The sequence below is a fragment of the Filicampus tigris genome, chromosome 10 (genome assembly GCF_054856515.1).
Source record: "Filicampus tigris isolate MCC_2025a chromosome 10, RoL_Ftig_1.0, whole genome shotgun sequence".
Taxonomy (NCBI): Eukaryota; Metazoa; Chordata; class Actinopteri; order Syngnathiformes; family Syngnathidae; genus Filicampus; species Filicampus tigris.
The window spans coordinates 7,721,235-7,748,878 of NC_141226.1; the positions used below are offsets into that span (position 1 = coordinate 7,721,235).

The 27,644-nt window shown below is 41.3% G+C and overlaps 1 protein-coding gene across 1 annotated transcript; it reads left to right on the top strand.

The window, feature by feature from the left end:
• Positions 1-7: 7 nt before the first annotated feature.
• Positions 8-25,463, top strand: col6a1 (collagen, type VI, alpha 1). The gene is made up of 35 exons (XM_086043595.1): positions 8-274; positions 897-1,026; positions 1,114-1,314; positions 1,467-1,626; positions 4,693-4,806; positions 4,901-4,921; positions 5,020-5,040; positions 5,140-5,184; positions 5,383-5,436; positions 5,547-5,591; positions 5,804-5,830; positions 5,942-5,968; positions 6,093-6,137; positions 6,529-6,582; positions 8,574-8,636; positions 8,717-8,779; positions 8,861-8,914; positions 8,997-9,032; positions 9,105-9,167; positions 9,737-9,799; positions 11,531-11,593; positions 11,869-11,931; positions 12,058-12,108; positions 12,187-12,222; positions 12,346-12,408; positions 18,157-18,222; positions 19,622-19,657; positions 20,021-20,057; positions 20,267-20,275; positions 20,381-20,514; positions 20,816-20,922; positions 21,875-22,061; positions 22,137-22,308; positions 22,408-22,437; positions 23,561-25,463. Exons 1-35 carry the CDS (start codon positions 190-192, stop codon positions 24,163-24,165), a joined length of 3,030 nt encoding a protein of 1,009 aa, XP_085899721.1. The 5' UTR covers positions 8-189; the 3' UTR covers positions 24,166-25,463.
• Positions 25,464-27,644: the final 2,181 nt, after the last annotated feature.

Sequence of the window (27,644 nt, forward strand, 5' to 3'; positions counted from 1 at the left end):
CCTCGTCGTGCGCGTTGTCCTCCTCTGCGCGCTCTGGCTCTCGCCTGGACTAACTGCGGCGGGGCGGTGGAACTTAAAAAGTTTTGCCGATTTTAGTCATACAGGACCCGGGTTTGGGGATTCGGGCAGCTTTTGTGGTTGTTTCTTCTGGGGATTTATTAGTTTTACCTAATCTTTAGCAGTTCAGCCATGGAGACTTTGAGAGGGCTCCTTGTGCTGCTGTGCGTCCTCCTGGCCAGAGCGCAAACGCAGATCCAAAGACCCAGGTCCGCGGGTGAGTGTCAAATTCTTAATTTGTTCGAAGGAATGATCTGTTATTCTATATGTTAAATGAATTATATCGCATTTGAAGTGAACCCTTTATCTTGAAATATGACGTGGTAAATGGTAAAGTGACATTCCTGCAAGCGATGGTCCAGATGTGCACCATTGCTTTGGAAAACACTCACACATTATATGTAAAGGTCAAATGAGATTAGGATAGACGCATGAAGCTCACATTGAAAATCTACCAGCTAGGCGGAACGTTTTAACACAAGGCCTGTGCATGTTGGTGAATTTGAGCGAGTGATGAAGAATAAGATGCACTTACTGAGATTGGTCAACCCGAAAGAAGATGGCTCTCCAGAATTGTTCCCACTTTGAGGGGGTTGTATGAGTTACCGAGCCTCAGTGCAAATACTGACAGGCCTGCAGGAGTCTGCTAGCAGGCACCATGGGCGACGCACCTGATGGAGGCCTGCAGTGCATGCACCAGGGGACACTTTTTCATGCAATGCATGGACACATTTTAGGCAGCTTGCATTTTGTTTTTCTAACACTTTGGGTGCACATGTGGTGCAGCGGTACTCTTAAAAATGACAGTATCATTGCTTATTTGTTTATTGTGTGAACAGAATGTCCAGTTGACCTTTTCTTCGTATTGGATACATCCGAGAGTGTGGCCCTCAGGCAGAAACCTCCCAACTTTTACATTGACCAGATCAAAGAATTCACCAAGCGCTTCATCGATGAACTGAAGGACATGTAAGAACACACACATGAACTTCAGCTCGGCGCGTCTTTCGATGGCCTATTGCGGTACAATGTCATCACTATCTTTGCTCCCCACAGGCGCCATCGATGTGACCGTTATCTGACGTGGAACTCGGGGGCGTTGCACTACAGTGATGACGTGATCCTGGTGCGCGAGCTGAGTGAAATGAGCACTGATCGCCAGGCCCTGAAGAATGACATCGACACCATCAAATACATTGGCAAAGGGACCTACACAGACTGTGCCATCAAGAGGGGGCTTGCTGAGCTGCTCATAGCGTAATGATAATTTAAGAACAATAATAAAACAGTGAACAAGGCATATTTGTGTTTGGCACTCACAAAGTTACCTGTTGGCAGATTTTTGGAGGGCAAGCTATCTTCCGTTATTTGCTGAAAAGCTCACCTATTGACTGTTTTGTGCTCTCCAGGGGTTCCCACTACCACGAGAACAAGTACATCGTGGTGGTGACTGACGGCCATCCCATTACTGGCTACAAGGAGCCATGTGGAGGTGTGCAGGAGGCTGCAAATGAGGCTAGGCTACATGGTGTCAAGGTGTTCGCCGTTGCCATCTCACCTGATCAGGAGGTATGTACACCAGTTTTTTTTTTCCTGTAAGGTGAACCACTTAATTTGCATAATGTATAATAATTAATTGGTAATGCTCCCTCTCTTATTCCAAATCACGGTTGTTGAGTAATTGAAGACTCCAAATTTTCCACTAGTGTGAATGTCAGTGTATAGGTTTTTTACAGCTAATTTTAATCAGAGATGGCAATATGTGTCCTTAAACATTATTTTGACACAGATGTCGAATGTCTTTAGTTTTTTCAAGCACATCAGGTTTTGAAGATTTTATTTTTAAGTTTGACCTATAAAAGTGTGCACAATGCAGATTTTTACCATGCGTTGTAATTTATAGAAATGACGTTTCAGGGGAAAAAAAATCCACCTGTTGCTGAACTTGCTCCTTAATTCATGAATATTACAAAACATACTATATTAGCCTTAGATATATTACTGTTTTTATACCATTCTAAAAATCTGATGTGAAAAACGAGGGCAGATTTGGAATCAGCGAAAAAAAGGGAAAAAAAATAATCTAGAAAAGTTTACTTGCATCTTAGATTAAAAACATTTAGTAAAAATGTGTTGACCAGTGTTCTGTGAACTTTGATTGACTGGGGACCAGTGAAGGGTGTAGTCTGCCTCCTGCTCAGCTGGGATAGGCTAAAGCTCATCCGCAACCCTAAAAGGAGAACGAGTGGTACTGCATAGGAAATGGATGGATGATTGTATTGATGGGGAGCCATCTTGCCACCCCTCGTGAGGATAAGCACTACAGAAAATGGATGGATGGATAGTGCAAGTCTCAAGACACGTTAGATTATTCAGATTTTTCTAAATTTGTTTCGTGTATTTTTCATTTCTCATTAAATAGTAAATGTACTTTTTGAGAATGTTAAATACAAAACAAAAGGAAAAATGGTAAACAATCTGTTTCTTCATGACTGAGCCCATGCATAAAGCAAGGTCCAACATGGGCATGTTTGGATGGGTTTGGTATGGAAGAACTCAAGTGGCCTGACTTTAACATCATGAACCTTTAGGATGAACTACCACAGAAAATGTGTGATGTTTGACCTGCCAAATTTACTTCTAGACATCAATTGGAAAAAAATCCCAAATATACACTCCCAAAATCTTGTAGACATCTTCTCATCCAGCGGAGGCTGTTAAGAGGACGAAGGTGTCTCAATACCTTTGTCCATATAAAAGGCCATGTATCCTATCCCTACCAATTGCTTCCCACTAAGTCAGTCCATCCACCGATTTTCTCGATGTTGATATTACAGGTGAGCTGGAGCATATCACAGCTGACTTTGAGCAAGAGGCACCCTGAAACGTTTGCCAGCCAATCACAGGGCACATAGACAAACAACCATTCAAACTCACACTTTGGGACAATTTATTATTGTTAATAAGTCATTTTATCAGAGGAGAAAGCGGTGACAAAAAAACGCATGCAAAGGCTTTCAAACTTGAAACACACTTAGTATAGGCGATAGACTGCACTCCAGCATGAATAAAATTGAATTGTTAAAAAAAAAAAAAACATTCGAGGGCTTTTGTTGTGCTTTTGTGTGGTTGAGGACCCAAGTGCGGGAAGGCAGGACAGGAGGAGTCTAAAACAGTAATGTATTTTTCAAAACCCCCAAACATGAAAACAAGCAGCGTGGAAATATCAAGAATACTAACTTAATGAATGAATTAACAAAATTCCAAAAAGCAAGTTTCAAAGTTAGGCCAAGACTTGACATGACATAACTTGAGGATGTGACTACTGGCATGGACCAAGACAGCAAACACAATGAACCGACAAAGACAGAAAGAAACCAGGGAAGGAAATGCAAGCAAACTGTTGAGACAAGGAGGAACACCTGGACAAGACATGAGTGGCTGAGGGAGTTTATTGGCAGGCACAAGGGACCACTGGCGGAAGTAGGATTTTTTTCCTTGGGATGGTCATGGGGGGCCAAGTATATCTCAGGAGTCCCACAAAACAAACAAAAAAAAGTTGGTTTTTTTTGTTTTTTACAAACCCCCAAAATTCTTTAGAAAACGCGGATAAACAGTAGTTATATGTTCTCAAAAAAAAAAATCGGAAAATACCCAAAAATCAATTATTTGGCATGTCACCTGGGGGGTCCAAACATATTTTTTTTGGGGGGGGGTCAGTGCCCCTGCTGCCCCCCATCTAGCTGCACCAGTGCAAGGGACCATGATGACAAGAACAGATGGAAACAAATAAACCTAATGAGCAAGACAGGACACAAGCCACAAGAAAACAAGACAATGTCAAACAAAACTAAAAATAATCTTGACAAAAACACAAACCTTGAAAACGTTTGATTATAAGCTGTAAATGATCATCAGGTTTTAAGAGGAAGTCAACCCCAAAATTGTCTTTACAATATGTTCTATGCAGCCCCACTAGCATTCTGATTAATATTGTGTTTGTGGAATATGAATTAAGCAGCAAAAACCACCTCTTTTTATCCATCTTAGTGGGCGGCCATTTTGCCACTTGCTATCAACTGAAAATGAGATCACAGCTGCTCAGGACTCGGGTAATGACCAATCATGCTCAGCTTGTGAATGTCACATGACCAAACTCAGAAAACAGGTGTGCCTTGACTGGTTGTTACCTGAGCCCTGAGTAACTGTGATGTCATTTCCAGTCAACAGCAAGTGGCAAAATGGCCGCCCCGTGAGATGAAATGGATGAATTTTGCTGCTTAGTTCATATCCCACAAATGCAACATTAATCAGAATGCTATGCTACAACTAGTGGGGGCGCAAAGAATGTACTCTATTACTGTAAAGACATTTTTTTAGGTTGACTTCCCTTTTAAAGAGGCAACGCCCAAGCATACTTTGCCTACACCTGGTCTAAGCGTAACCTCTAATTGATTAAATTAGTTTAATTATTTTTATATATGTTGTATGACCCTCCACTTTGAAACAAGATTAGGCTACATCGAATGTTATACATAAATCCTGTATAAGCCACATTTATATGTGACAGAGCAAAAATTTGCATCTAGTGATGGATGGGTGTGAAAGATTTCCCGTTTGTGTTTGTCTTATTAGGATACTCGACTCTCCATCATCGCCACTGACCAGAACTACAGGCAGAACTTCACAGCTGCAGATGACTCCAGAGCCACCAAGATGGGAACCATCAGAAGCATCATAGATATGATCGTATGTACTGTCTTCTCTTTATTCTTGTCTCCTTTTTACTATTCTCAGAATGTAGTGTTTGAATCTTATTTACATTTTGTCTTCCTCTTTCCAGACAAATGAGACCAAGGACGTGGTATGTCTGATCATCGGCTTTGTATCTCAAACTACAGCATTCATTACGTAGTATTTATTTTAAATGCTCTAAATCTGATTTCTCCCTCTTTTTTCCAGTGCTGCTCATTTGACTGCAATGTAAGTACTCATTGTGACACTTTTCAAAGAACTCATAGCATATTTGTTGTTTTGTTTTCAGTGAGCATTGTCCTTACCTGTTATTTTGCTTTGCTACAGGCCCCAGGAGGCCCTAAAGGACCAGATGGGGACACTGGCGGCATGGTATGATGATGCAAGATTATGCTCTAGGTTTATCAATATGCAAAATGAGTTTGACCCCGAAGAATTAATTCATGACAAATTGTGAAAAATGATTTTGGCCAAGAAGAATTCATACATAACAAATTGTGAAAAATGCAAGTGTGCAAGAACCTTCTTTTGAATTACAGCCCTTTGTGTCCTTGTTTTACCTTTCCACAGGGAGAAACTGGTAGACCAGGAATGCCAGGAGAGAAAGGAGATATTGGTGCAATGGTAAGTGACTTTTGACATTCAATTTTCCATTTTGCATGGTCTCCTCTGACTTGAACGATGATAATAATCGTCAACATTGCCTGCTAACCGTCGTTGCGACTATGTTACAGGGCAGCGTTGGAGATCCTGGTCCAGTTGGATACAGTGGAATGAAGGTAAAACCTCCACTACAACACTACTGACCTCACTGTGTCATACTGAAATTTAATGCCGTGCATTTAGCCATGTCAGTAGCTCCAAGTGAATGTCATTTACTTCAATTAATATTCTGAAATTTGGAATGATATTATCATAAAATCATCTTATAATAATACAACATGTGAAAATCAATTTGAATGTACTACAATGTGTGCGTTTCTTTTTCCAGGGAGACCGAGGTGGTAGAGGCGAGAAGGTATAGTCAAGTCAACCAAATGCAAAACATTGCTGTTAAATATGCTAGAATCTGTGTGTAGTGTAACTGTTGTGTTAGACACAACTGACTAAAGTTGAATGTTTTTTGCAGGGAGAAAGAGGACACAAAGGCTACAAGGTGAGCTTGATTTTGATGCCAGACCTTCTACATTCAAGTTTGTTAATTCTCTGCGAGCATCTAACGTATTTGATTGTTTTTCATTTGCTTTACTTTCTCTTCTGTGTCTGTGCCTCTTCAACAGGGAGACAAAGGTCTAAGTGGAAATGATGGAGTTGATGGACGCAAGGTGGGCTTCAAACAACAAAACTCAAAATAACACTTGATTTTCCAGAGATAGAAATTATATATATACTGCAGACAGACAGACAGTAAGAGATGTATGTAGATATAGATTACTTATTATAGAACACTTTTGTAAAATGGCAATTTTACCAAAAAATATGCAAATGAACTGCAATTTTTTCTAATCTAACAACCAGTCATAATCTTTTAGTTAACAATTTTTAATGAAGAAAAAATTAATGCATATTCATAAATTTGAATTATAAATTTGATTGGAAATGTATACCAAAAATGCAATTTGAAGAATTAAAAGAATGTGAATGTTCTTTTTTTCTGATGTGGTCAAGCCATTCAAATTTTTCCATCCTATCCTTTGTTTGTTTTTGTCCTTTTAGGGCGAGGCTGGTTTCCCTGGTCTTCCTGGCTGTAAAGGATCACCTGGATCAGATGTAAGTCCAAGATTTCAATCAGTAGTGTGTTGACAGCACAAGCCAAATAGTCACGTCCCTTAACCCCGTGCACCTGGAAAATGATTTCACAAAACCTTGTAACAATTAACTATCAATTAAATACCATGATTATAAAAATGTACCTGATAACCGCAGAGCTTTTGAATTACCTTGTCTTCAAGGCAGACCACACCATAAAAACACCTTCGGCAACCATTTCAATTTGTTTGCATTTCAGAAAAATACATTTATTTATAACTTAAAAGGAAAGTCAACCCAAACATATTTTTTCAAGAGTACGTTCTATGCAGGCCCATGAGTTGTAACAAGGCATCCTGATAAATGGTTTGCGGAATAAGAGTTAATCCACCCATTTTTGAACATCTCTGCTGGCGGCCATTTTGTCCCTTGTCAACTGAAAATGACATCACAGTTGCTCAGGGCTCAGGCAACAACCAATCACGGCTCAGCTTCATAAAACAGGTCAGCCGTGATTGGTCGTTGCCTGAGCCCTGAGCAACTGTGATGTAATTTTCAGTCGACAGAAGTGATAAAATGGCTGCCCCCTGAGATGGTTAAAAACGGGTGGATTTTGCTGCTTAACTCGTATTCCACAAACGCAATATTAATCAGAATGCCTTGTGTCAACTAGTGGGCCTGCATAGAACATATTCGTGAAAAAAATATGTTTGGCTTCCTCTTTAAGTAGTGTATGTTTAATGCACACAATATACTATTTATCTTATGCATCTACAAAATTATATATTGATAAATTAACTTTATGTAATAATTACATAATGACCAATACTATTCTAAAACTCCTGCACTAATAAGTTTTCTTGCATTTGAAATTATACATGTAAGGCAACCTCTCCCTCAGCCCACCACATAACTCCATGATGGTCATTGCAAATGAATCCAACTTGTCATTGCAGGTCTCTATTTACATTCATTTAGGCCTGCCACACACTAAGCAACACAACCGAAACTGACTTAACTATTTCGTAGTGTGTAAGTCTTGGTAACTACCCGGTAGTTTTCATGAGTGGGCACCCTCTGCCACTAGCTTTGCTCTGATTCAAAATTTGAAACCCTGCACAATAGCGTTGTGACATTGCAGTTATAACAGTTAATCCAAAATGCACATTTACTTTCACCCTCCAAAAATGTTTTAAAAAAATTGGGGTACTAAGCATAAGCGCGACCCACCTGGCCGCTGCGGAACCGCCAAGCAGTACCAATACAAAACAGTTTTGTGTCTTACACTCGGCCAATTATAATTTCCTATGTACCGGTGGTTAGAAAGCAAAGCGTGGGGAGTCTCTGTCACTGGGCCGATCAGTGCTAACAGCCAGACATGTTTTTGTGGTTCAATAACAAATAATACAATACAGTATAGCGTACTGTGCAAGGAGCCTCAAAACCTAATGCAGGGTCGCAGTTGTTCCGTTTCGGCATGTCGGTATCTGCAGTGCTCAATTGCTTGGTGTGCGGCGAAGAGTCGCCAACTGTAATTTTTTCACGATGGTCCCCTTGAGTCACATTTGATGGATGTGTGGTCTCCACGCTTTGCTGAATTAACAATCACTTTATAAGGGAAGTAGCTCATGAGATGTTTACGTCATTGTTTTTTGCATCAAGGTTTAGCGTCTGCAACACGGTATTTATGTATTTTTCTTTGTCTTTACAGAACTACAGTATGTATGCCAACCACTTTGCCTCTGGCTAAGGCATGTTATTTACAAACTAGCCGTTAGGTACAGTTGTATGTTTTGCAATGTTACTCTTAGAGCAGCCTTGACCAATATCAGCCCTAGAACCTGCAGGGCCCCTGGCTCTTTAATCACTGCTAGGTTTACATTCTTGCTGTCAGTTTGTTTAAATGAAGCCATATAGACATATCGCACACAAAAACACACATGTGCATGCTTGCTTGGTTGCCGCAACGGTTCCGTGTTGTGTTTTCAGCTGTAGCTGTTTTTGTCTTTCAGGGTCTTCAGGGTGAGCCTGGGCCAAAGGGAGATGCTGGTCCTTATGGGCCAAAAGGAGAAAAAGTAAGACATTATATTGTAATAGGCGTGATTTCTGTTTTGAAATAAACATGGTGCATTAAGCCACCTGGTGCTTATTCCAGGGAGATACTGGAAGAGATGGTGAACCAGGAAGACCTGGAAACTATGGGCCTTTAGGACCTCAGGTAGACCAACAAATAGACACCCCCATATCCCCCCAAAAACCCAGAGATGTAAAGTTCTGACATTATCATTTGCTGCGGCAGGGTGATCGCGGACCCCGTGGAGTTAATGGGGACAAAGGCGAGCGTGGTGATGATGTAAGTTCACCCAGTGGATGATGGAAATGTCCGACTTTGGTCCCCAAATGGTCGTCTTCATTTCATTTCCTGTGCGTTTCAGGGTGCACCAGGACCAGACGGACCTCGTGGCGAGATAGTAAATCATGTTGATTCTGATCACTGTGGATTGCTTGGGAAATAGGTCTTCACTGTTGGTAATCTCTTGTAGGGAACAGTCGGTGAGAAGGGGGAGCAAGGTTCCCGTGGCAACAGAGGACCAAGAGGAGAGCTAGTAAGTGATCATGACGATCTTGAGTCGGAAATGAGGCAGAACTCTTCAGCTGCATGGCAAAGAGACACAAACATTTTATTACTCCCCCTTTGCACTCTTTACAATGGTTGTATCGAACAGACTATATGCTCATAGGCCAGAGTACACAGCTGCATTTCATGTACAAAAAAAAAACAGATGTCACACTTTCTCAGGCCCAACAGTTGGGGCTTTGGTGCCCTGCTCAAGGGCCAGGAAGTGAACTGGCTCCAATAACTAATCTCAATGCTACGCTTTAGTTTTGATCAAATGTTTTAATGCAGCCGTTGAGCACCCAGATTTCATTCCTCTATTATTATTACTGTACCGAGTTGCTAGGCCAGACATGTTGGCTCCATTTTCTAATGTGCCGTTACATTTTTTGAATCCCAAAATGCACAACCTCAAGCGGTGTTCAGCTTTGCGACTTAAACTGAATTCCACACAATTCAACTTATCTTGTGCTTTTTAAAACTTGACTCCAGCTGCTTTATTGTTTATTGTGACAAGACCTGTAAATTGTATTATACGTTTGTTCTTTTCCTTGCCAGGGGGAGCCAGGACCCCGTGGAGAGCAGGGACGAGAGGGCTCAACTGGCCCCAACGGAGACCCTGTGAGACCTCCACACACACAAATACAATCATACATGCATGCAGCAAATACAGTGGCACACTGTTTCCCTCTTGTTGTTGCATCCAGCAACTCCATAAAACACCCACTTTTCACTTCAGCTGCTTTTTATTTCCATTCAGAGGAGGACTTAGTGCGCATGTGCGTTCACGTTTCACACTGGTAGGGAGCACACTGGGATGGGACATTTTAACAGTGTTGAACCTGGCTGCAGCCCGAGAGTGCTGATCACTCATGCGTATGCTTTCTCCTCCCAGTTGGAGTGTTCAACCCCTCCCAGGAACATCTACGCTCATTCTTTCCCTTCTGACTCAGTTCTCTCCATCTCCTGCAGCCAAAGCCTCAGTATGGTTCTTAATAAGGCTCCAGGCAGTGTATCAAAAATAATGCTCTACATGGATTACTTGCGGTAGCCTCCGTGATGTCACAGCTTTCAATGGATCCTTTGTGCTCCTATTTTTTTCCTCATCAGAACTGAAGGGAGAGTAAAGAACTACCGTTCAAAGTAGAGGAAGTGGACATGCTGGGCCACCTTCACGTGCTGTTATTTTAGGGAGCTACACACGTATTAACAAAGTACATGAATGATACAACACGTTTGGAATTATGACTCATTAAAATACTGGCACCGGTGAAATAAACCAATAATACATTACGATGCAAGGTGACCACTAGATTTGTGTTTTTGGGAACACTGATGAACATCTCCAAATAAAAGAATGCTATCAGCAAAAAAAATGTAGAAAATTATAAATGGTCAAAGTGATAACTATTTTATGTACTCTGCCTGTGCAAAACATTTTTGTCACAAACATACTTTGCCCCACCCCTAGCATCTTAGCTACATAGCATTTAACAGTAGTTACAGACTTTAGGTAACTGTGTAAGCCGTAAGTAATTAACTATTACGAAGGCACAGACAATTGAATAACAAATGTTATGCCGCAATTCGCCTCTAAAACCCGAATGGAATGGATGTCATCGCTCACGCCTGGATGTTTCCTATAATTTAATGTTGACTACGTCAATATGACTACTGTTCTAAAGTTCATTTAAGCAATAATTCTATTCACATGTCCACTCTATTTAGTGGTTTTAGTCATTACAGCCAAGTCCTTACAGGCTATATAAATCACTGCCTGCAGTCAGGTTTGGATTTTCTATGCCTAACAAAAAATAAAATATCACAGCAATTATTTACAATGTGGACCAAATGTTCATGTAGCAGCTGAGCCCAGCTGTTGTTGACACCACTCCAAATGTAATAACTGAATGAAACTCCCTGAAAACTTGGTATTTCCCACCATGGTCATGGCACAACATGACCTTCAATTACACTACTGTATTTGAATCACTCTTGAGAAGCATTTCCGCCATGTTAAGCTGAAGTGTTGCAACATATTTGTTACTTGAGGGTCAGCCAAAAGACGAAAAAGTAGACATCGCTTCTGTTTTTCACAAACATGCAACAATTTAATCAGTAAATCTGCATGAGATTATGGTATTGAATACTTCCAGAATGGCAAGGAACGTTCACTGTATGCTTTTTTCTGTAGTGAATCCAATAGCAATTAATCAGTCTCAACTGTTTTAGAAACTTCCACAAATTAAAACAAAATCTGAGTTTGTCACATGTTTTTTCTTTTTTTTTGCTCGCTACATTGCTTCAGCCTCAGGTGTGTTAAAATATGATAACAGTGCTGATGTTCTGCAGGGTGAGCCTGGCAGGGGTGGTTCCCCCGGATACAGAGGAGATGAAGGCCCTCCTGGACCAGAGGTCTGGCTCACTGAACAAAAATATACACACACATACAGTAATGGATTGAGATATTTGTGTTTGGTATTGGCCTGTGCTATTTAACCATCAAATGTTGTCACAAACAAGATTAGCAGCTAGATTTTGCACTGTGAGCACAAGTTATTGTCAGGTCAAAGAACCATCATTAGAACATCTGAATGTTTTTAAGTCAAAGAACCATCATTATGTTTTCAATAAGCACGTCCCGTCATAGCTCATGTGTTTCCCATCTTGTCATTCCTTGTTTCTTCCAGGGACCCAAAGGACCAAGAGGAATCAAAGGGTCTGCCGGAGACAGGGGCCCAATGGGAGGCAGGGTGAGTGAGGAAGACTGAGTGGGATGCAGATGTCTGCCATCCGTTACAAGACCTGACACAACATTTGTTTATGTGTGTGTGCGTGTGCGCAAGAATCTGTAAATATGTTCTTCTTGCCATTGTCAGGGTGTGGACGGTGTGCCAGGAAATGGTACTGCAGGTTGCCCAGGCTTCCAGGTGTGTATTTATTGTGGTGAAAAATTGTTTGTGATGTTATGGCTGCACAGTTCATTAACACAATTGATTTTTCCTCAGGGTTATCCTGGCCCTCGCGGAGATGCTGGTGAACCTGTAAGTTTCACCAGATTCAACTACATTTTACAACATGAGTTCACTTACATAATGTTTTTGTCAAAATGTGAATGAGACGCTTAAGGTCCAGTTGTGTAACCTCACTTGTAACACTGCCATCAGGGCGGCAAAGGAACCCCTGGACCCAAAGGAGATGACGGAGAAGCCGGTGACCCAGGCCCTGATGTGAGTCTGCATGTCGTATTTGCTTCTCATTCTTCTTTTATTTTCACTCCAGTCACCTCTCAGAGTGCCTCAGACTCATCCGATGTGACTTCCATATGGCCCGATTACATACCTATTATTTATAAACTAGAGATTCTATAGAATCATATCTGTGGTCTTTTTATTGTCCATCTTTAAAAGGACGGTGGGGCCGGGATGGCCATGTTTTCACTAACAAGTTCATTTTGTATATTTTTTGATCAGGAAAATGGAAAGAGTTGTCATTTTCTGTTTTATCAATACATTTGAGAGAAATTAGGAAATAAGTGACTCCATGAATAACGCCTCTTGTTAATGAGGAGAATGGCCGCGCCCCCTACCGTTCTATCCTTGTTCGGTTGGAGTCACTGGAGGAACCGATTACAAACTCTCCATTGGAAATCATTGTACTTTTATTGCTTATAACGTCCAAAAATGGTGATCAATTGGCACCAAAATTTATGTGGAAATCCTTACCAATGACCACTTCCACACATCAAAAGGGTTAACCTCTCCGTGGCTGATTTATGAGAATGAGGAAATGTGGAAGTGAGCATGAGCTACATAGATTTATGCTGGGACAAGCGCACACTGCTTCTTTGCTTAAATTTTTTTTTTTTTTTTTTTTAAACCACTGCTTCTTTGCTGATCATGGTTAGGACGAGCGAGGCATTTAACACCAGTCAGGATATTTACAGAAGTAAATAGTGAAGTGGGAATGAGTGGACGGGCACATTTATTTGGATGAGGAATGCCCCCAGTTTTTCTAATGACAACACGCCGTGGAACGAAACTGCCGAAACGACACGTTCCAATGCGGCCACACTCGGCTGTGCAGTCAGCCTCCTCGCTGGAACTTTTTGTTCACTGAACATTGAAGCTTGTTCGATGAGGTCTTACTTCACTCTCGCGGCTGCAAGCGGTCTCGGACAACGCACGCTGCTTGGACTGCTTGGTAGGCAACCCCGCAACATGAAGATGCAGGCTCATATCACCTCCACACGCTGCGCGGAGAGTAAGGAGCTAATGTTGTTGTGCTAACGCCCTTTGATATAACGGCCTGAAGCTAGTTGTTGCTATTAACTGTACTGTTATCCTACTGTTAGCTGGGGAGGGGGCGAGGGTGGGTGTTGAAGTGGACAAGAGTAGTAATGTGCATTTGCATTTTGGTGGCGATCGGTCGCCGTTTTAGACAACAGAACTGACAAAGCGAGCAATATTACCACGCTTGCCTCCCTCCCGTGATGTAGACCGCGATGTAGACCGTGATGTAGAGACTGATAACATAACATAAGCCACGCCCCAAACAGGGCGGGGAAATTTGTCTTAAACCTAATCACAAAAAAGCCCTTAAATCACTACAGAATCTTTTGAGGTGGGCATTTTAGTACTGATGTTGTTTTTACATGCAAACCTATTATATAAGCGCCAATGTTAAGATCATCCAAGTGTCCCTTTAATGTTCTCTGCTGCATTAGACTACAGCGTGTTTGAGTTTCTTTGTCCATCCATCTTGTTCGCACACTCTCCTTCTGGATTACAGCTGGAAATAATTCCTAATGTAGATCTGAACAGTTTGTGTGTGTGTGTGTGTGTGTGTGTGTCATTTGGGAAGGGAACTTTGAGCTGATGCAGCTGTGTATATGTCGTCGTCAAGGATACCAGGAAATGAGTGTGGAGGATGAAGGGACTACATTACTCTTTGTGTGCGTGTGTGTGCGAGTAGCGTACATCCATATAGCATGCCAGCCTTAACACGCTAACCTCCAGCTCAACTTGTTCATGTTTACATTGAAATTACTGCATTTCCAAGGTTAGCGTGTTATAACATAAACATTTTTGCACATTGTAACTTTCATCAGATCTCTCAGGCGTGTTGTCCATAAAACACGTCACTCACAAACCACACAATCTTGGAACGATAGGGATTTACACTTTAGATTAGAGATTAATTTAAATTTATATTAGGATTTGGCATGTGCATCATGAACACAGAGCAAGATCGGATCCAGGTTTTAGTATTCATTTGCTTTTAATTACATTACATCAGTTCACAGTTGTGTATTTCATTACATGCCCGGCAGACTGGCTCTCCTAATGAAGTCTAAACATACGTATATAAAGAACAGAAAATGTGGTTTTCTTTGTTTAAAAAAAAAATAAAAAATTGTTGGCAGGAACGGATTTATAAAAAGTTCGTCTTCATACAAGCTTTCCTTTGTATGAATTGTCCGCTCAGTCCTATGTAATTTAGTTTTGTTTGTTTGAAGTTTGGTAAACATAATTATGCCCTTAAATAATTGACTGCAATCTGGAGCATGGTTACCTTATCTCAGCATAAATACAGGAAGGAAGAATGAAGGGTGTTTTTGACTCTGCTCATGAAACATTTGATATGAGATAACGAGATACTGTAGGTCTAAACAGAAATATCGTATTTACATATTGATGAACTTTTGATCAACCAACCTTTTTTCTCTTGTCCTCTGTTTCTAATTAAGTGCTTTGTGCCTCACTCAAGAATGTACTTTATGTATTATTGTGTATTACATGCCACCAGTAACCATAGCCACCAGATTTCTTGGTCAAATATTTGACTCTGAATCAGTTACTTGTTTGCCGCATCCATACACTGCTTCGGAGTGTACAGGCTGATGGAAAACATCAGTCAGCCATGCTTTGAAGGAGACATTGTTTCAGACAGAGTAGTCGGGCAGCCGTACTTTGGCTGTCTTCTTAAAAGTGGCTCTGGATCTTCACCACGCCATGTCAAACATAGAGTATGTGATGTTATAGCATCGGCATGTATGGCTGCTAATAGGCAGAGCCTCGGCCATGTTTATACAGGTTGTGACTGATTGAACTCGTGGTCATACTTGTAGAAGAATCATACAAACGCAGTTTGAGTTCCATCTGTCTTTGTCTTAACCCAACATGACACCTGAAAATAAACAAGAAGTCAGCCAGATTATGCAAGTGTGAATGATGTTTCCCATTTTCTATACATGAGAGTTTGAGAACGTGAACTAATTGAAACATTGTGGGCTCATCCATATACTGTACAGTATATACTGTACGGTACTGTACGCCCTCAATGGACACTTCATTGGGTACGCCTCCCCAGTGATAACCAATACAAGGCATTTATTAAAGCAATGCATATGAGCAGTGTACAGTGTAAACGAACACAGCTGTTTTCCATAGTGACATAAAAGCCAAATCTAGTACTCTGTATGATCTTGCCCGCCATTGTGGACAGACTCTAAAACTTTTGGTGAGCATATATTGACTGAGGCAATGAATTGTTTTAACGGGTTACAATTATTGTTAGTGATAGTATTTGCATTTTTCTTTTCCTCAGAAGAATCAAAATAACGCTGCGCCTGGCCGGCGACCAGTCCAGGGTGTACGTTGCCTCTCACCCAAAGTCAACTGGGATAGGCTCCAGCACACTCATGACCCCTAGTGAGGATAATCTGGATAGATGCTTTATGGATGAATAAACAAACTAGATTAATTGGGAAAGCATATAAACTGTAAAAGTTGATCGCTAAATTAATCCAATTCAAAAGTGCTATAGAAGAGTCTGCTTTTGTAAAGATAATAACTAGGGGTGTCAAAATAGTGCATTAATTAATAATAAAACCCAACATTAAGTGCAAGAACGGTTTTGTGCATGTTTTCACTAAAATGAGATCAATCAAGTATTTTATCATACTACCATACGTTTGCCTTGAATGTTCAAAATCCCCAAATGAATAGGATGTCTCACTCATGAGTGCGAACACAGTGCAGTGGCGCACTGAAGTTCATGCCAGATGCATCTCATCTGCATCGTCGCGGGTGCACCATCCGGAACACCCGCTTGTCCAATCAAGACACTATTCACATTTCTAACACAATTAAGCGTTGAATATAGCCATGTGTTTGGAGGACCATAATTTAGTAACCCCTCATGCACTTCAAAACGAATTGTCAATGTTTCTTGTGGAAAAAAAACAAAATATTTTTGTGCTTTTGCGATCGGTGTTAAGTGGTGACTTAGGTTGAAATCTTTCATGGCTGAAATCATCTTGAAGCAAACTAGGCAGATAGATTTGCATTTAAATTTGGTGGATGTATAATCTGCTTCCTAGATTACCTGAATGACAACATTTTCTTGATCTAATTTTGGCCCTGGCTTCTGGCCAGGATCTGTTCGCTCTTCTTTTCTGATGAAGTCTGCAGCCTTGTCATTGGAGGCACTCTTGAGCGAGCAATATCTGCCGTCTAGCGGTGAACACTGTTATTACAATGTAAAGGTGCTGTGCTTCAGTGAACCTTTTTATTTTCTAAAATGAATGGAGTGACTCCAAGTATGGGCCCTCTTTTTAGTGAGAGAGAGAGAGAGATAAAGATATATTATACTGATAATAATAATACTAATCTGCAATTGACTTCCCTGACATCAATTAAATGAATATTTTATTATTTTTCTGAAGTAGGATTATTTTCTTGAACAATTTTAAAGGCATATATGCATGAACTGTCGCATAAACAAGTGACATATATTTTTTTTAGATATCTTCTAGTACAACCATGCATTTCTTGAATGCCGCTTTTGCATTGAATGACTTCAGCTTTTACAGGTCTGCCAAGTGAAATTTCCAGTCAGTGAAAGTATCTTAAAAGTCAGGTGGTTTGCATTAGTCTTTGTCTCCTTCATGCGTCCACTGGAGATGTTGTATGGGAGCTGTCGTGGTAGATTTAGCTGCAGTGCCGGTTGTCCAAAAGTCTTGCAACGTAACAAAAAGCAGAGCTGATTTAGTGTGATGATTTGTGCCTCCAGAGTGCCAGACTGCCCTTTGCCAAAGCTGTGTCTCTTTTCTGTAATGCGTTGGGTTGCAAATGAGTATTTATGATGAGAATAAATGTGGAGTTGTACCACATGTGGTAATGCCACTGTGCATTGGTGGAAATTATACAATCAAATCTTTTCAAATGCATTTTTAATCATAGAATTTAGCCGTCTAAACAGAATCTCCCGGTGTAGCCAACATTCCCCCAAATGTCTTTTGAAGTTGAATCGGTGGGAATATAATTTCCTTAAATTGATTTAAGCACCATAGACTCCACACTTCCGCAACCTTGGCCATCATCTCACTGGAATCAGCAGTTACACAGACAGTCTTTCTCTGCAGCTGCACTGTTACGGCAGATGATTGGCCCTGGACAACAACAAGACCTGGCCTCGAGGTTTTAGAGGCTTTAGGAAAAGGAGTGACATCATCCGTTGAAAATGTTCTGATATGATACCGTCTGTTGGGAAAATGTGGCATACGATGTTAGAAGTGAGCACAGGTTTACAAATAAGACTCGCTGACTTTAAAAGGGAAGTCAAGGCAAACATTTTTTTTTTTTCAAGAATATGTTCTATGCAAGCCTACTAGTTGAAACAGGGCATTCTGATAAATATTGCGTTTGTGAAATAAGTGTTAATCTACTCGTTTTGAGCCATCTGTGGGGGCGGCCATTTTGTCTTCTGTTGGCTGAAAATGACATCACAACTGCTCACAACGACCAATCACGGCTCAGTATATATATAAAATGTAGAATTATTTCAATTTGGGCAGCACGGTGGTCGACTGGTCAGCACGCCCGTCTCACAGTGCAGAGGTTGTAGGTCCGTATCTGGGCCTAAAGGGTTAAGTTGGTGTAAAAAAAAAAAAAGTAACTTTTCCTTTTTTACAGAACAATCAACCAGGACCTTCAGGACCAAAAGGGGCCAAAGGTCACAGAGGACCTGAAGGAAGATCTGTAAGTATGCCAGAATCCCAAATTTTTGTGTGTGCAAGTCGAGACATTGAAGAGTTTGCTGTCCACACATGCACAATAGAGTCTTGCTGACATCATTAGTCCACTCTCATGCTCAAGCAGGGAATGAGTGTATTTTTTTATGATATAGACAAAAGACGTATGCTTTTAGAATTTGAAATGTTGACTGCATGGCATCAGCATCAGTAAGATTTGATTCTATTGATATGAATGAAAAAAAAAAATCTATTATGTTCTCAGGTTACGAAGCAAACAGCAACAATACAGTTTGTCAGTCTAATCCTAAAGCCATACCTGCAATACTAAAGAGTGCTAATTGTATTCAATTAACTTCCCTTGCATTTTGCCAGATGAAGTTGAATTCCAGGCAGGAAATGCTTAAGATGCTGCAAGGCAGGCAGGAAACACTTAAGTCTGGTTCTACTTTGTTGTCAAAGGACCCTGTTTGAATTTTGTGTGTGGCCTCTGTCTGTCTGTGCATCCCAACTTGACAGCTCGAACACTTTAAAAGATGCCATTCTTCCGTGAATGTACTAGTTGAGGCCTATGGCAAGCGCAAGTATTGTAATGGGACTTATGTTTCTTGTGGCGTTTTCTTTGCTGACTTGCTTCCATTGACGCACAGTGACGAAGCGAAGCACAGCTCCTCTCACCACTCAACACAACATAAAACCACATGCAAAAACATACAGAAAATAACCACCCTCGTTTGAATCATCTTAAATAGGAAAAAATTGTGTAATACCCCCGCCTTTTCCCAACAAGACAATGTGGGGGGGGAAAAAAGAAAAAAGAAATGTCTAAATATAACCATATGTTTGGATGCATGTTCCCCAAATAAAAACCCTCAGCTCCCAAACCCTGTTACTTTCCACACCATGCGCGCTTCACCCCTCCCTGTTGTCTGCTTCCCCTCCGACTTGTGTGTGTTCAGCATATCTTCCAGACCCAGCATCATGTGTTCATGTGTGTGGACCCATTGTCTCTCTTCTGTCTGTCTGAGTTCCTGTGAGCACACATGCAAGCAAGGCGCCTTTGACCAAAGGAGAAAAAAAATGCTCTAAAAGCCAGTTTATCATCCGCTAAAAGAAAACAGATGTTTTGTTTCTGCGGCCAAGTGAGAGAATGAAATGTCGTGGTGATGAATGATTGGAGGATTCACGTGTTGCTATCCCAAAAGTGCAGTTGCAGTAGAATAGTGGTGGTTTTCTGAGGAAACATCACTTGAGAGTTGAGGAGGGAATCACTATTCTGGGAACTTACATTTAAATTCGATTAGATGAATAACTGTCGACTTTGATTTTTTTATTTTTTTATTTACATCTATTAGACAACTTACTGTCCCCCTGTCTCTACCACTCACTCATTTTCTCTTTTTTAGGGACCTCCTGGGCCTCCTGGACCACCAGGAACTGATGTAAGTCTTTAAAAATGATTCAAAAAAACATTGAATCTGATCCCTCACCCATATTTTAGCCAGAAGGCAGCAGACATAGACTTAATTCCCCATGGAGACTGTTTGAGTTCTGCATTTGAATATGATACCCTGTGTTCAGACTCGAGCCACACATCCAATTTCCTGAACACCAAATCCCACAGCCTTTCACCTAACAGTCCTCTCAGTAAAATATCATCATCGTGTTTTCCTTTTTTTGGTTTTCCCTCCACTTTTTTGTTGAAGTAACTTGAAAGGCCGCCTTGGCCATGTTAAACAGTTATATAATGTTATTTAGAGGAGTGCATTGCCATACAGTAACATGCACTCCGCCCCTCTCCTCAGGAATGTGAAATCCTGGATATCATCATGAAGCTCTGCTGTGAGTTATACTGAAACATTTTTACACACACAGCGCACTCGTGTATTCGATCCACTTAGCCCTTTTCAACCAAATCGATGCCTGATTAGCTTAATGTGCAAGTGAATTCAACAGAGTTAAGATTACAGGGTTTTTTTTCTTCCCAGTTCATTAACTAACTTTCTTCTGATTTGTGTGTTTTTCTCTGTGTTTTTTTTGATCCACCGCAGCTTGTTGCGGTAAGTGCTTGCTAAAACCACAACCTTTTAGTTCTGTGACATCTAGTCCTACCCCGTGGCTTGAGAATTAATGTGATTTTACTGTGCGTCTTTGTATGTCATCAGAGTGTAAATGTGCAACTCTGGATTTGGCGTTTATTGTGGACAGCTCAGAGAGTATTGGTGCTACAAACTTTGCTCTTGCCAAGGACTTCATCATCACTGTTGTAGACAGATTGATTAGAGACCAGCAGGTCAAGGTAATATCTTCTCTGATGTGTTTATTTCATATTCATTGTGCGCCGAAATGCTTGGTAGGAAAAAGATGTTAACTCAGAGATGTTAGGGAATTAACAAAAAAAAAGGAAAAAAGGGGGTGGGGGGGGAGCACAGATTGTGTCTTGGGTTTTCGAATTGGCTCTCATTTGTCTCTCCAAAGACTCCCCTCTTCCTGTTTGGACGTAATTAGTCAGGAAGGGCTGGGAACACAACAATGCTGACAGAAGAAAACATAATGGTAGGAATAACAAACAGATAAAACAAACTTGTTTTTCTCCCCAGTTTGCAGGTAATGAGTCCAGGGTGAGTGTTGTGCAGTACAGTGGCGCAAAAGCCCAAGAAGTCGTCCAACTGGGCACCAACGTTGTTACTCTCACTGAGTTTAAACAGTGAGTTAACATACACACACACACACAAACACAAACAAGCATAAAACAAACCCCAAAAAACACTGTTAAAGGGGAAGTCGACCCCCAAAAATTCTTTGCAATATGTTTTATGCGCCTTGACTAGTCTAAATATGGCATTCTGAAATAAACAAATATGGCCCACTACTTGAAACACGGCATTCTGATTAATATTGCGTTTGTGGAATACAAATTAAGCAGCAAAATCCACCCGTTTTAGCCATCTCAGGGGGCGGCCATTTTGTCATTTCTGTCGCCTGAAAATGACATCACAACTACTCAGGGCTCAGGTAATGACCGATCACGGCTCAGCTTTAGAAAACAGCTCAGCCGTGATTGGTCGTTACCTGAGCCCTGAGTTGTTGTGATGTCATTTTCGATTGACAGAAGTGACAAAATGGCTACCCCAGAGATGGTTAAAAATGAGTGGATTAACTCTTATTCCACAAACGCAATATTTACCAGAATGCCTTGTTTCAACTCGTGGGCTAGTATAGAACATATTCTTGAAAAAAACATGTTTGGGTTGACTTTCACTTTAAGCAGCTAAATCCACCCGTTTTTAACCATCTCAGGGGGCGGCCATTTTGTCACTTCTGTCGACTAAAAATGACATGCCATGATTCAACTATTGGCCTGCATAAACAAAATCCATACAAACAAATCCATAACGCAAAGGTGAGTCGTTACACTGATGAGCCCGTTAACGTTGGGTCCTTATTTTACACATCGCTGGAATGGGCACATTCACACAAGAACAGAAAATGTTGTCCAGACTGCCCCCTGTTTGGTTGCAATTACAGTATGAATAAAATAGAATCCTCTTCTCTAATTGGTTCATTATTGTTAATATTGCCAAGGCAGTGCTCGTGTTGGTAAATGCTGGCCAATGGACGATGTGTAATTAAATGGACATGTGTACGTTTGTGTGCAGGGCCGTGAAAGACCTCAACTGGTTGGCTGAGGCCACTTACACTGGCGAGGCCCTGAATTATGCTCTGGAAAACACCATCAAACTAATGAGGCAGGAGAACCGTGTCGTTCTCGTTCTCACCGACGGACGCTCTGATATTCTCAGGGATAGGGTTCCTCTCAATGTTCTCTGCGGGAAAAACATCAGGGTACGAAACACAAACTGAAATACATCATGCAACTGAAAAGTAACCTGAACAACGTACCTGTTGGCCTCCCTCCAGGTGGGAGGTTTGGGGGTGAAGGACTACTCGGGCCGTCAGCCCAACCAGGAGCAGCTTGGAGACCTGGTTTGTAAGAGTGATCCCAAACCGGGCTTTTCCTTCGTCCTGGACAACTTTGCCGAGCTTCTTGATGACACTTTCTTGCAGAACCTCACATCCCGAATCTGCCAAGGTATTTTAATTGAAATGCGCAAAAAATGTGCAATTTTCATTTTTATTTAGTTCTTGATTCAGAGTAAACTAACCTATAATGTGTTATTTTTACATACAGATAAGAAGTGCCCAGACTACAAGTGCCCAAGTAAGTCTGTTTTTTTTCTTTTTTTAAATAACAATTGTACTAATTTTGTAATCATTTCATGTGAAAATACTGAGACACTGATGGTAGTGCTACATTTGCCTGACTTGTGCAGGCGGCGTGGGTTCAGTTCCCATTCAGTGCTGGTGTGTATGTGAGTCTGAATGTTTGTATGTCTCACATATGTGCCCTGTGGCTGACTAGTTGACCAGTTCACAATGTAGTCCACCTTTCACCCAAAGTCAGCTAGGGTAGTCTACAGCAGTGTTTTTCAAACACTGGTGTGCCGCGAGATATTGTCAGGTGTGCCGTGGGAAATTATCTCATTTGTGTGCCTGTGCGGTCTAGCGCCTGGCACGTAATCATATAGTTACTACATTGTAGTACTCTTCCGTGCCAGTAGGTAGCAGCAGCAGCAGCTGCACGTAGCTAATTGTCTTGGTTTAGAGACGAGCGAATTAATGACGCATGTTTATCCAAACAGGCCCATGTTTCACACTGAGTATCAATATGAAACATTATAAAATACTCTTTTCTTTGTGTTTATTTAATTCCTATTCAAGACGTTATAGTATAACGTCATTCTTCAATGTTAAAAAATGCATATATAAACAATAGAACACTTATAGTGTTAGAATAAGATTTTTTTCACAATTTCAGCTGGTGGTGTGTTGCGGGATTTTTTCAATGAAAGAAATGTGCCTTGATTCAAAAAAGTTCGAAAAACACTCGTCTACAGCACCCTGCCACCCTGAACAATTCGCGTTGAGGAGATTGGATGAATACTGGACTGTTTTATTGACATCCTTGTGGGAATCGTCCAATTAACTGAAACGCTATCAACAGGATGCAGTTGAACCCGCATTCAAACACCCTTGAAAATGATTTTTTTCTGAAGACTAAGGTCTTACAGATGTTCAATTTCAAGCTCTCGTCAAAATAATCGAATAGCTCCGTGTCAGTATGGAAGGTCTAGATTCAGATTCGGGCTGTGGTCTGCCTATTGTGGTCCTCTGGTATTTACAGTACACCGTCATGACTAGATATTGGACTGTGCAGTATGAGCTCTCGCTTACAGTCAATTCCTTGGTTTATGTATTAATGTGGTAAATGGTGTATGTTGCAGTCTCCTTCTCTCAAAGTCACGACATCCTGCTGATGATGGACAGCTCAGCTAGTGTGGGCCAGAAGAACTTTGACACAAGTAAGACCTTCCTGCACCGCTTGGTTGAGCGCTTCCTGAATGCTCAGAAGCAGAGGGGCGTGAACGTGAGAGTGGCTCTCGGCCAGTACAGCCGCAACGCCCGCATGGAGCAAGGCCTGACTACAAACATGACCCTGCTGTCCCATCATATCAATGAGATGGCCTTCCAAAACGACGGCACCAACGTGTTAGAGGCCATGGAATTTGCCATTAAATCCCTCCCGAGCCGCGGCGACGCCAGCGGATACAAGAAGAAGGTGGTGCTGTTCTCCGACGGCAGGTCTCAGGCCGTCACCGAGGCCGTGCTGGAGAAGCGCGTTCACGACCTGGCCGAGGCCGGTTTGGAGCTCTTCGTCATCACGGTGGGCAGCCAAGTCAACGAGGTCAACCTGCGCACGCTGGTGAGCAGGGGGCAGCGTGATGACATCAACTACGCTCAGCGCCACCTCTTCCGCGTGGCAGACTACCCTTCCCTACTTCGCGGAGTCTTTCACCAAACCGTCTCCCGAAGAGTGTCCATGCCCTGAGTGCAGGGCCCAGAATAACAGGACCAGCACTCTTTCAATTTTTAGTCCCATTATGAATAGTCAGTTTCATTTACCATACACTGTTTTTATTTTTTTTTTTGTAAAGAATGTCACAAAGCAACTGATGATTGTTTTCAAGTATCTCAAATGTAGACCACCATGGGGCTGCATGAGATTGGATTATTAGACCATAATGAAAACTTAAACTTGGATTTTAGATGTAGGGAAATTGTTTTCGGTGAGCCTTTAATCAGAGTCATCCTACCCCCGTTGAAGAAGTTTGGTCGGTTAGAAATTATTTAAACTTGCATCAAAAAAAAAAAAAACTTGCTTACATGACATCTCATCTGCATATCTGCATCTGAATTATAGTCATGTGTCCTAATCAAGATACCTTTTAGGCTACACCTGCTTGTCACTCAAGGACCACAGCTTTTGCAATTCCAAAAGAAAGTTCTTATTCATGCTTTGAAAGAGAAGAATGAACCTGAGAAAATGTGGTCAACACTTTGACTGGTCCTGAACACAGCCGCAGATGTCAATTGAAAACATGCACGACTTTCCATTTTCCAACTCAATTTCTAAAAGTCTCAGGATTCCATATTACTGTTCATTGAATACTGCAATCAAAACATATTCCTGAGCAGAATAATGAACATGACTTGAAATCTGTACTGGATTAACTTAACTGGGAAAACAGGATGTGACATCATGCGGCCTCCGAAACAAAACCTATCAGCGTTTCACCTGTGACTAATGAGAACAGCTGGGCTCCACATGTGCCATCACGCGCCTAAACGGGTGGGCGGGTGCGCCTTAGTGTTTTCGAAATGTAAATGCATGTGTCGAGTTGCTTTCTTTATACTCGTAGCCTTGGGTGACCGTTCCATAAACAATTGTGCCCGGCCCACCGGTTCAAATAACAGAATGACACAACCCTGCTGTATAATTTCTGCGCAGCTTGAGATGACTCTGTCAAACACACACACATAAACACTCCTTCGTATTTCATTAGTGAGTTAAAAAAACATCTGTCATGGTTGATGGTTGGAAAAGAACCTAACTACCCCCCCAACCCACAAAGCCACCCACCTAGTAGAACCCATGAAAAAGTGTCAGGTCCTCACCTTTCATGTTATTGCCAACGGGTGGCACAGAGTCACTGTACAGTTGTCATTACCTGTGGTGCTATTAGACTGTGTATCAGCCTTTACCCATGTAAAGAAGATTATTCATTGAGGATAAACAACCTCGGGAATGTCCAAAGTGCTTCTACAATAAAGGTTGCCACACAAAAATGTCGTTGCTCACTCTCGTTTTTTGTAAAGCATTCCAATTCCTCTTCTGAAGAATCTCCAAAGTCAAACGCCCCTAAAAGTCACCTTCGAGGGAAGAAAAGAAGAAAAAAAATCTGCGAGAGAATACGCCTCAAAAGTCAAACAAGTTCAAAACAGAAGTTCAAGCCGTCGTTATGGATTACATCACTCAAGACGTCAGCAAATCTTTTGAGAGTGTGTCGAGGATTAAGTCCTCAAAGTGTGGTCTGCTTTTTCTCTTTTTTTGATACCACAAAATGGCACCGGTTTTGGCAAAGAGGAAAAGTGTGATGATGTCTGAACTAGAAATGGAATTTATGGCAATGTAGGAAAGTACTAGTCACTAGCAAATGACTAAATTACTTTATAAAATACTCTTAAGTCATACCGTTAGAATTGATTTTATAATGAGTAATTATAACTGAATTCCTTAATTAGTAGCGTACAAATGACATTATTTTACACACAATCTTACAATTCAAGGTACAGCAAATGCTGAAAAAAATCTGAAGAATAATATTAAAATCATGTTTAAAAAATAACAAATGTTAACAATAAGTACATTATAAGCACTGTCTGTTTACACCTTTTTGTGTCTCACTGTTTTTCCCGTGCTTTTTCTTTATTTAAAAAAAAAGTGAGCGGTGGAAAGATCATTAAAGATTAAGAACAGAAGAGTTCATGGAAGACTAGAAACTTTCTATGGATTCTTTTTTTCTCATTTTTGGGGTCGCATTCTCACCATTATGTTTCCAAGGGAAATTTCCATCATTTGAAATGTCTAGTAACATATTTATTTTATATATATATGAACTGGAAAAATGTTTGCCGTGCAATTGTCTGATGACCATTTAAGGGCATCCTCCCCAAAGTCAAGTGAGAGAGGCTCAAGTTACCTGCGACCCCATTGAGGACAAGCGCTTTTGGAAAAGGACGGATGGAGAGAAAAGTGGTACGGACAACTCTAAACAGACGTTCAAGTCTACACCTGCATGCCGACGTGCCCTTGAGCAACAGCCCAATTCAGCACCAGCTACAAGGATCCTAAACTTAACCTCTGACCTCCTCGTTCAAGACTCAGAGAGAACAAATTTCTCTCCTGCAGAGTACATGCATCTCAAACACCCTCTGAAGTCTCTCAATTTCACCTTCATGGATACACAAAATAGAAACCGTTTATTGATGTGTAAATCTAAAAGCTCGACATGTGTTTTATATTAAAAGCTCACTCTTGGCCTACTGAACAATTCCAGTGGAACAATTTCAGCGTGAGTTACGTTCGAGACTTGACGTTGAGCCACCGTTTTGATCACTGCTGTGTCTGTGTTTTGAGTGTGGGTGGGTGTGCCAGTTTAATGAGACTCATTTTAGTTTTCGATATTTCAAAGATCCTGAGCGAATAATCAAATCATTCAGCAGAGTCCGTGCGTGATGTTTCAGTGCATTCGTGTGCGTGTTTGCGTGCCTCGATGTTTGTGTATGGAGGACTGTTCCTTTCAAATTTGTCTTGGCCCATTGCACTATTTTCTGAGACTGCACTTCCTCCTTCCTCCCGTTTTCGAAAGCTGCATGGCGGCCCTTCGGATTGCTCTCAGACCTCGGCACAGCCCACTCTCCACGAGAAGCTTCCAATGCGAGTGACAGAAGTTGAGCACACGGACTTCACCGTGCACGTGCACATGCGAAGCGCGTGCACGAAGAAGAGCGGCGCGGTAACGACTCTCAGCTGCTTTGCCTCAACAGAAACCACATCTGGAGAAAGTGAGATCAGAGATTCCGAAGGCAAACACGATAAAGAGGAGTATATGTTAGATTATCACAATTTACTGTCTACTTGGACTAAAAGTGATCCTTTTGCGCACGGGAGCCGCACTGGAAAACATCTCAACGTCGTACAAAAAAAGCTGCCAGTGCAACAAGAATATGCATGTTTTGTTTCAACGTTTCAGTGTGTGCATATACATGTTTTCTTGTCAAGCTCAGGGAGCTTTCATGTGTGCATACAGTATGAAGTGAATTTGCAGTTCTTTGGAAAAAGTTAAGCGATACTGGAACTGTTTATGATTCTGGGACCGATTATGCAGAACTCCCCCTGGCCTGAAAAGTCTTCTTGGTCCATGTGAAAGAAATTAAGAAGGGAAAAAAAAATTAAAGACTGCGAGA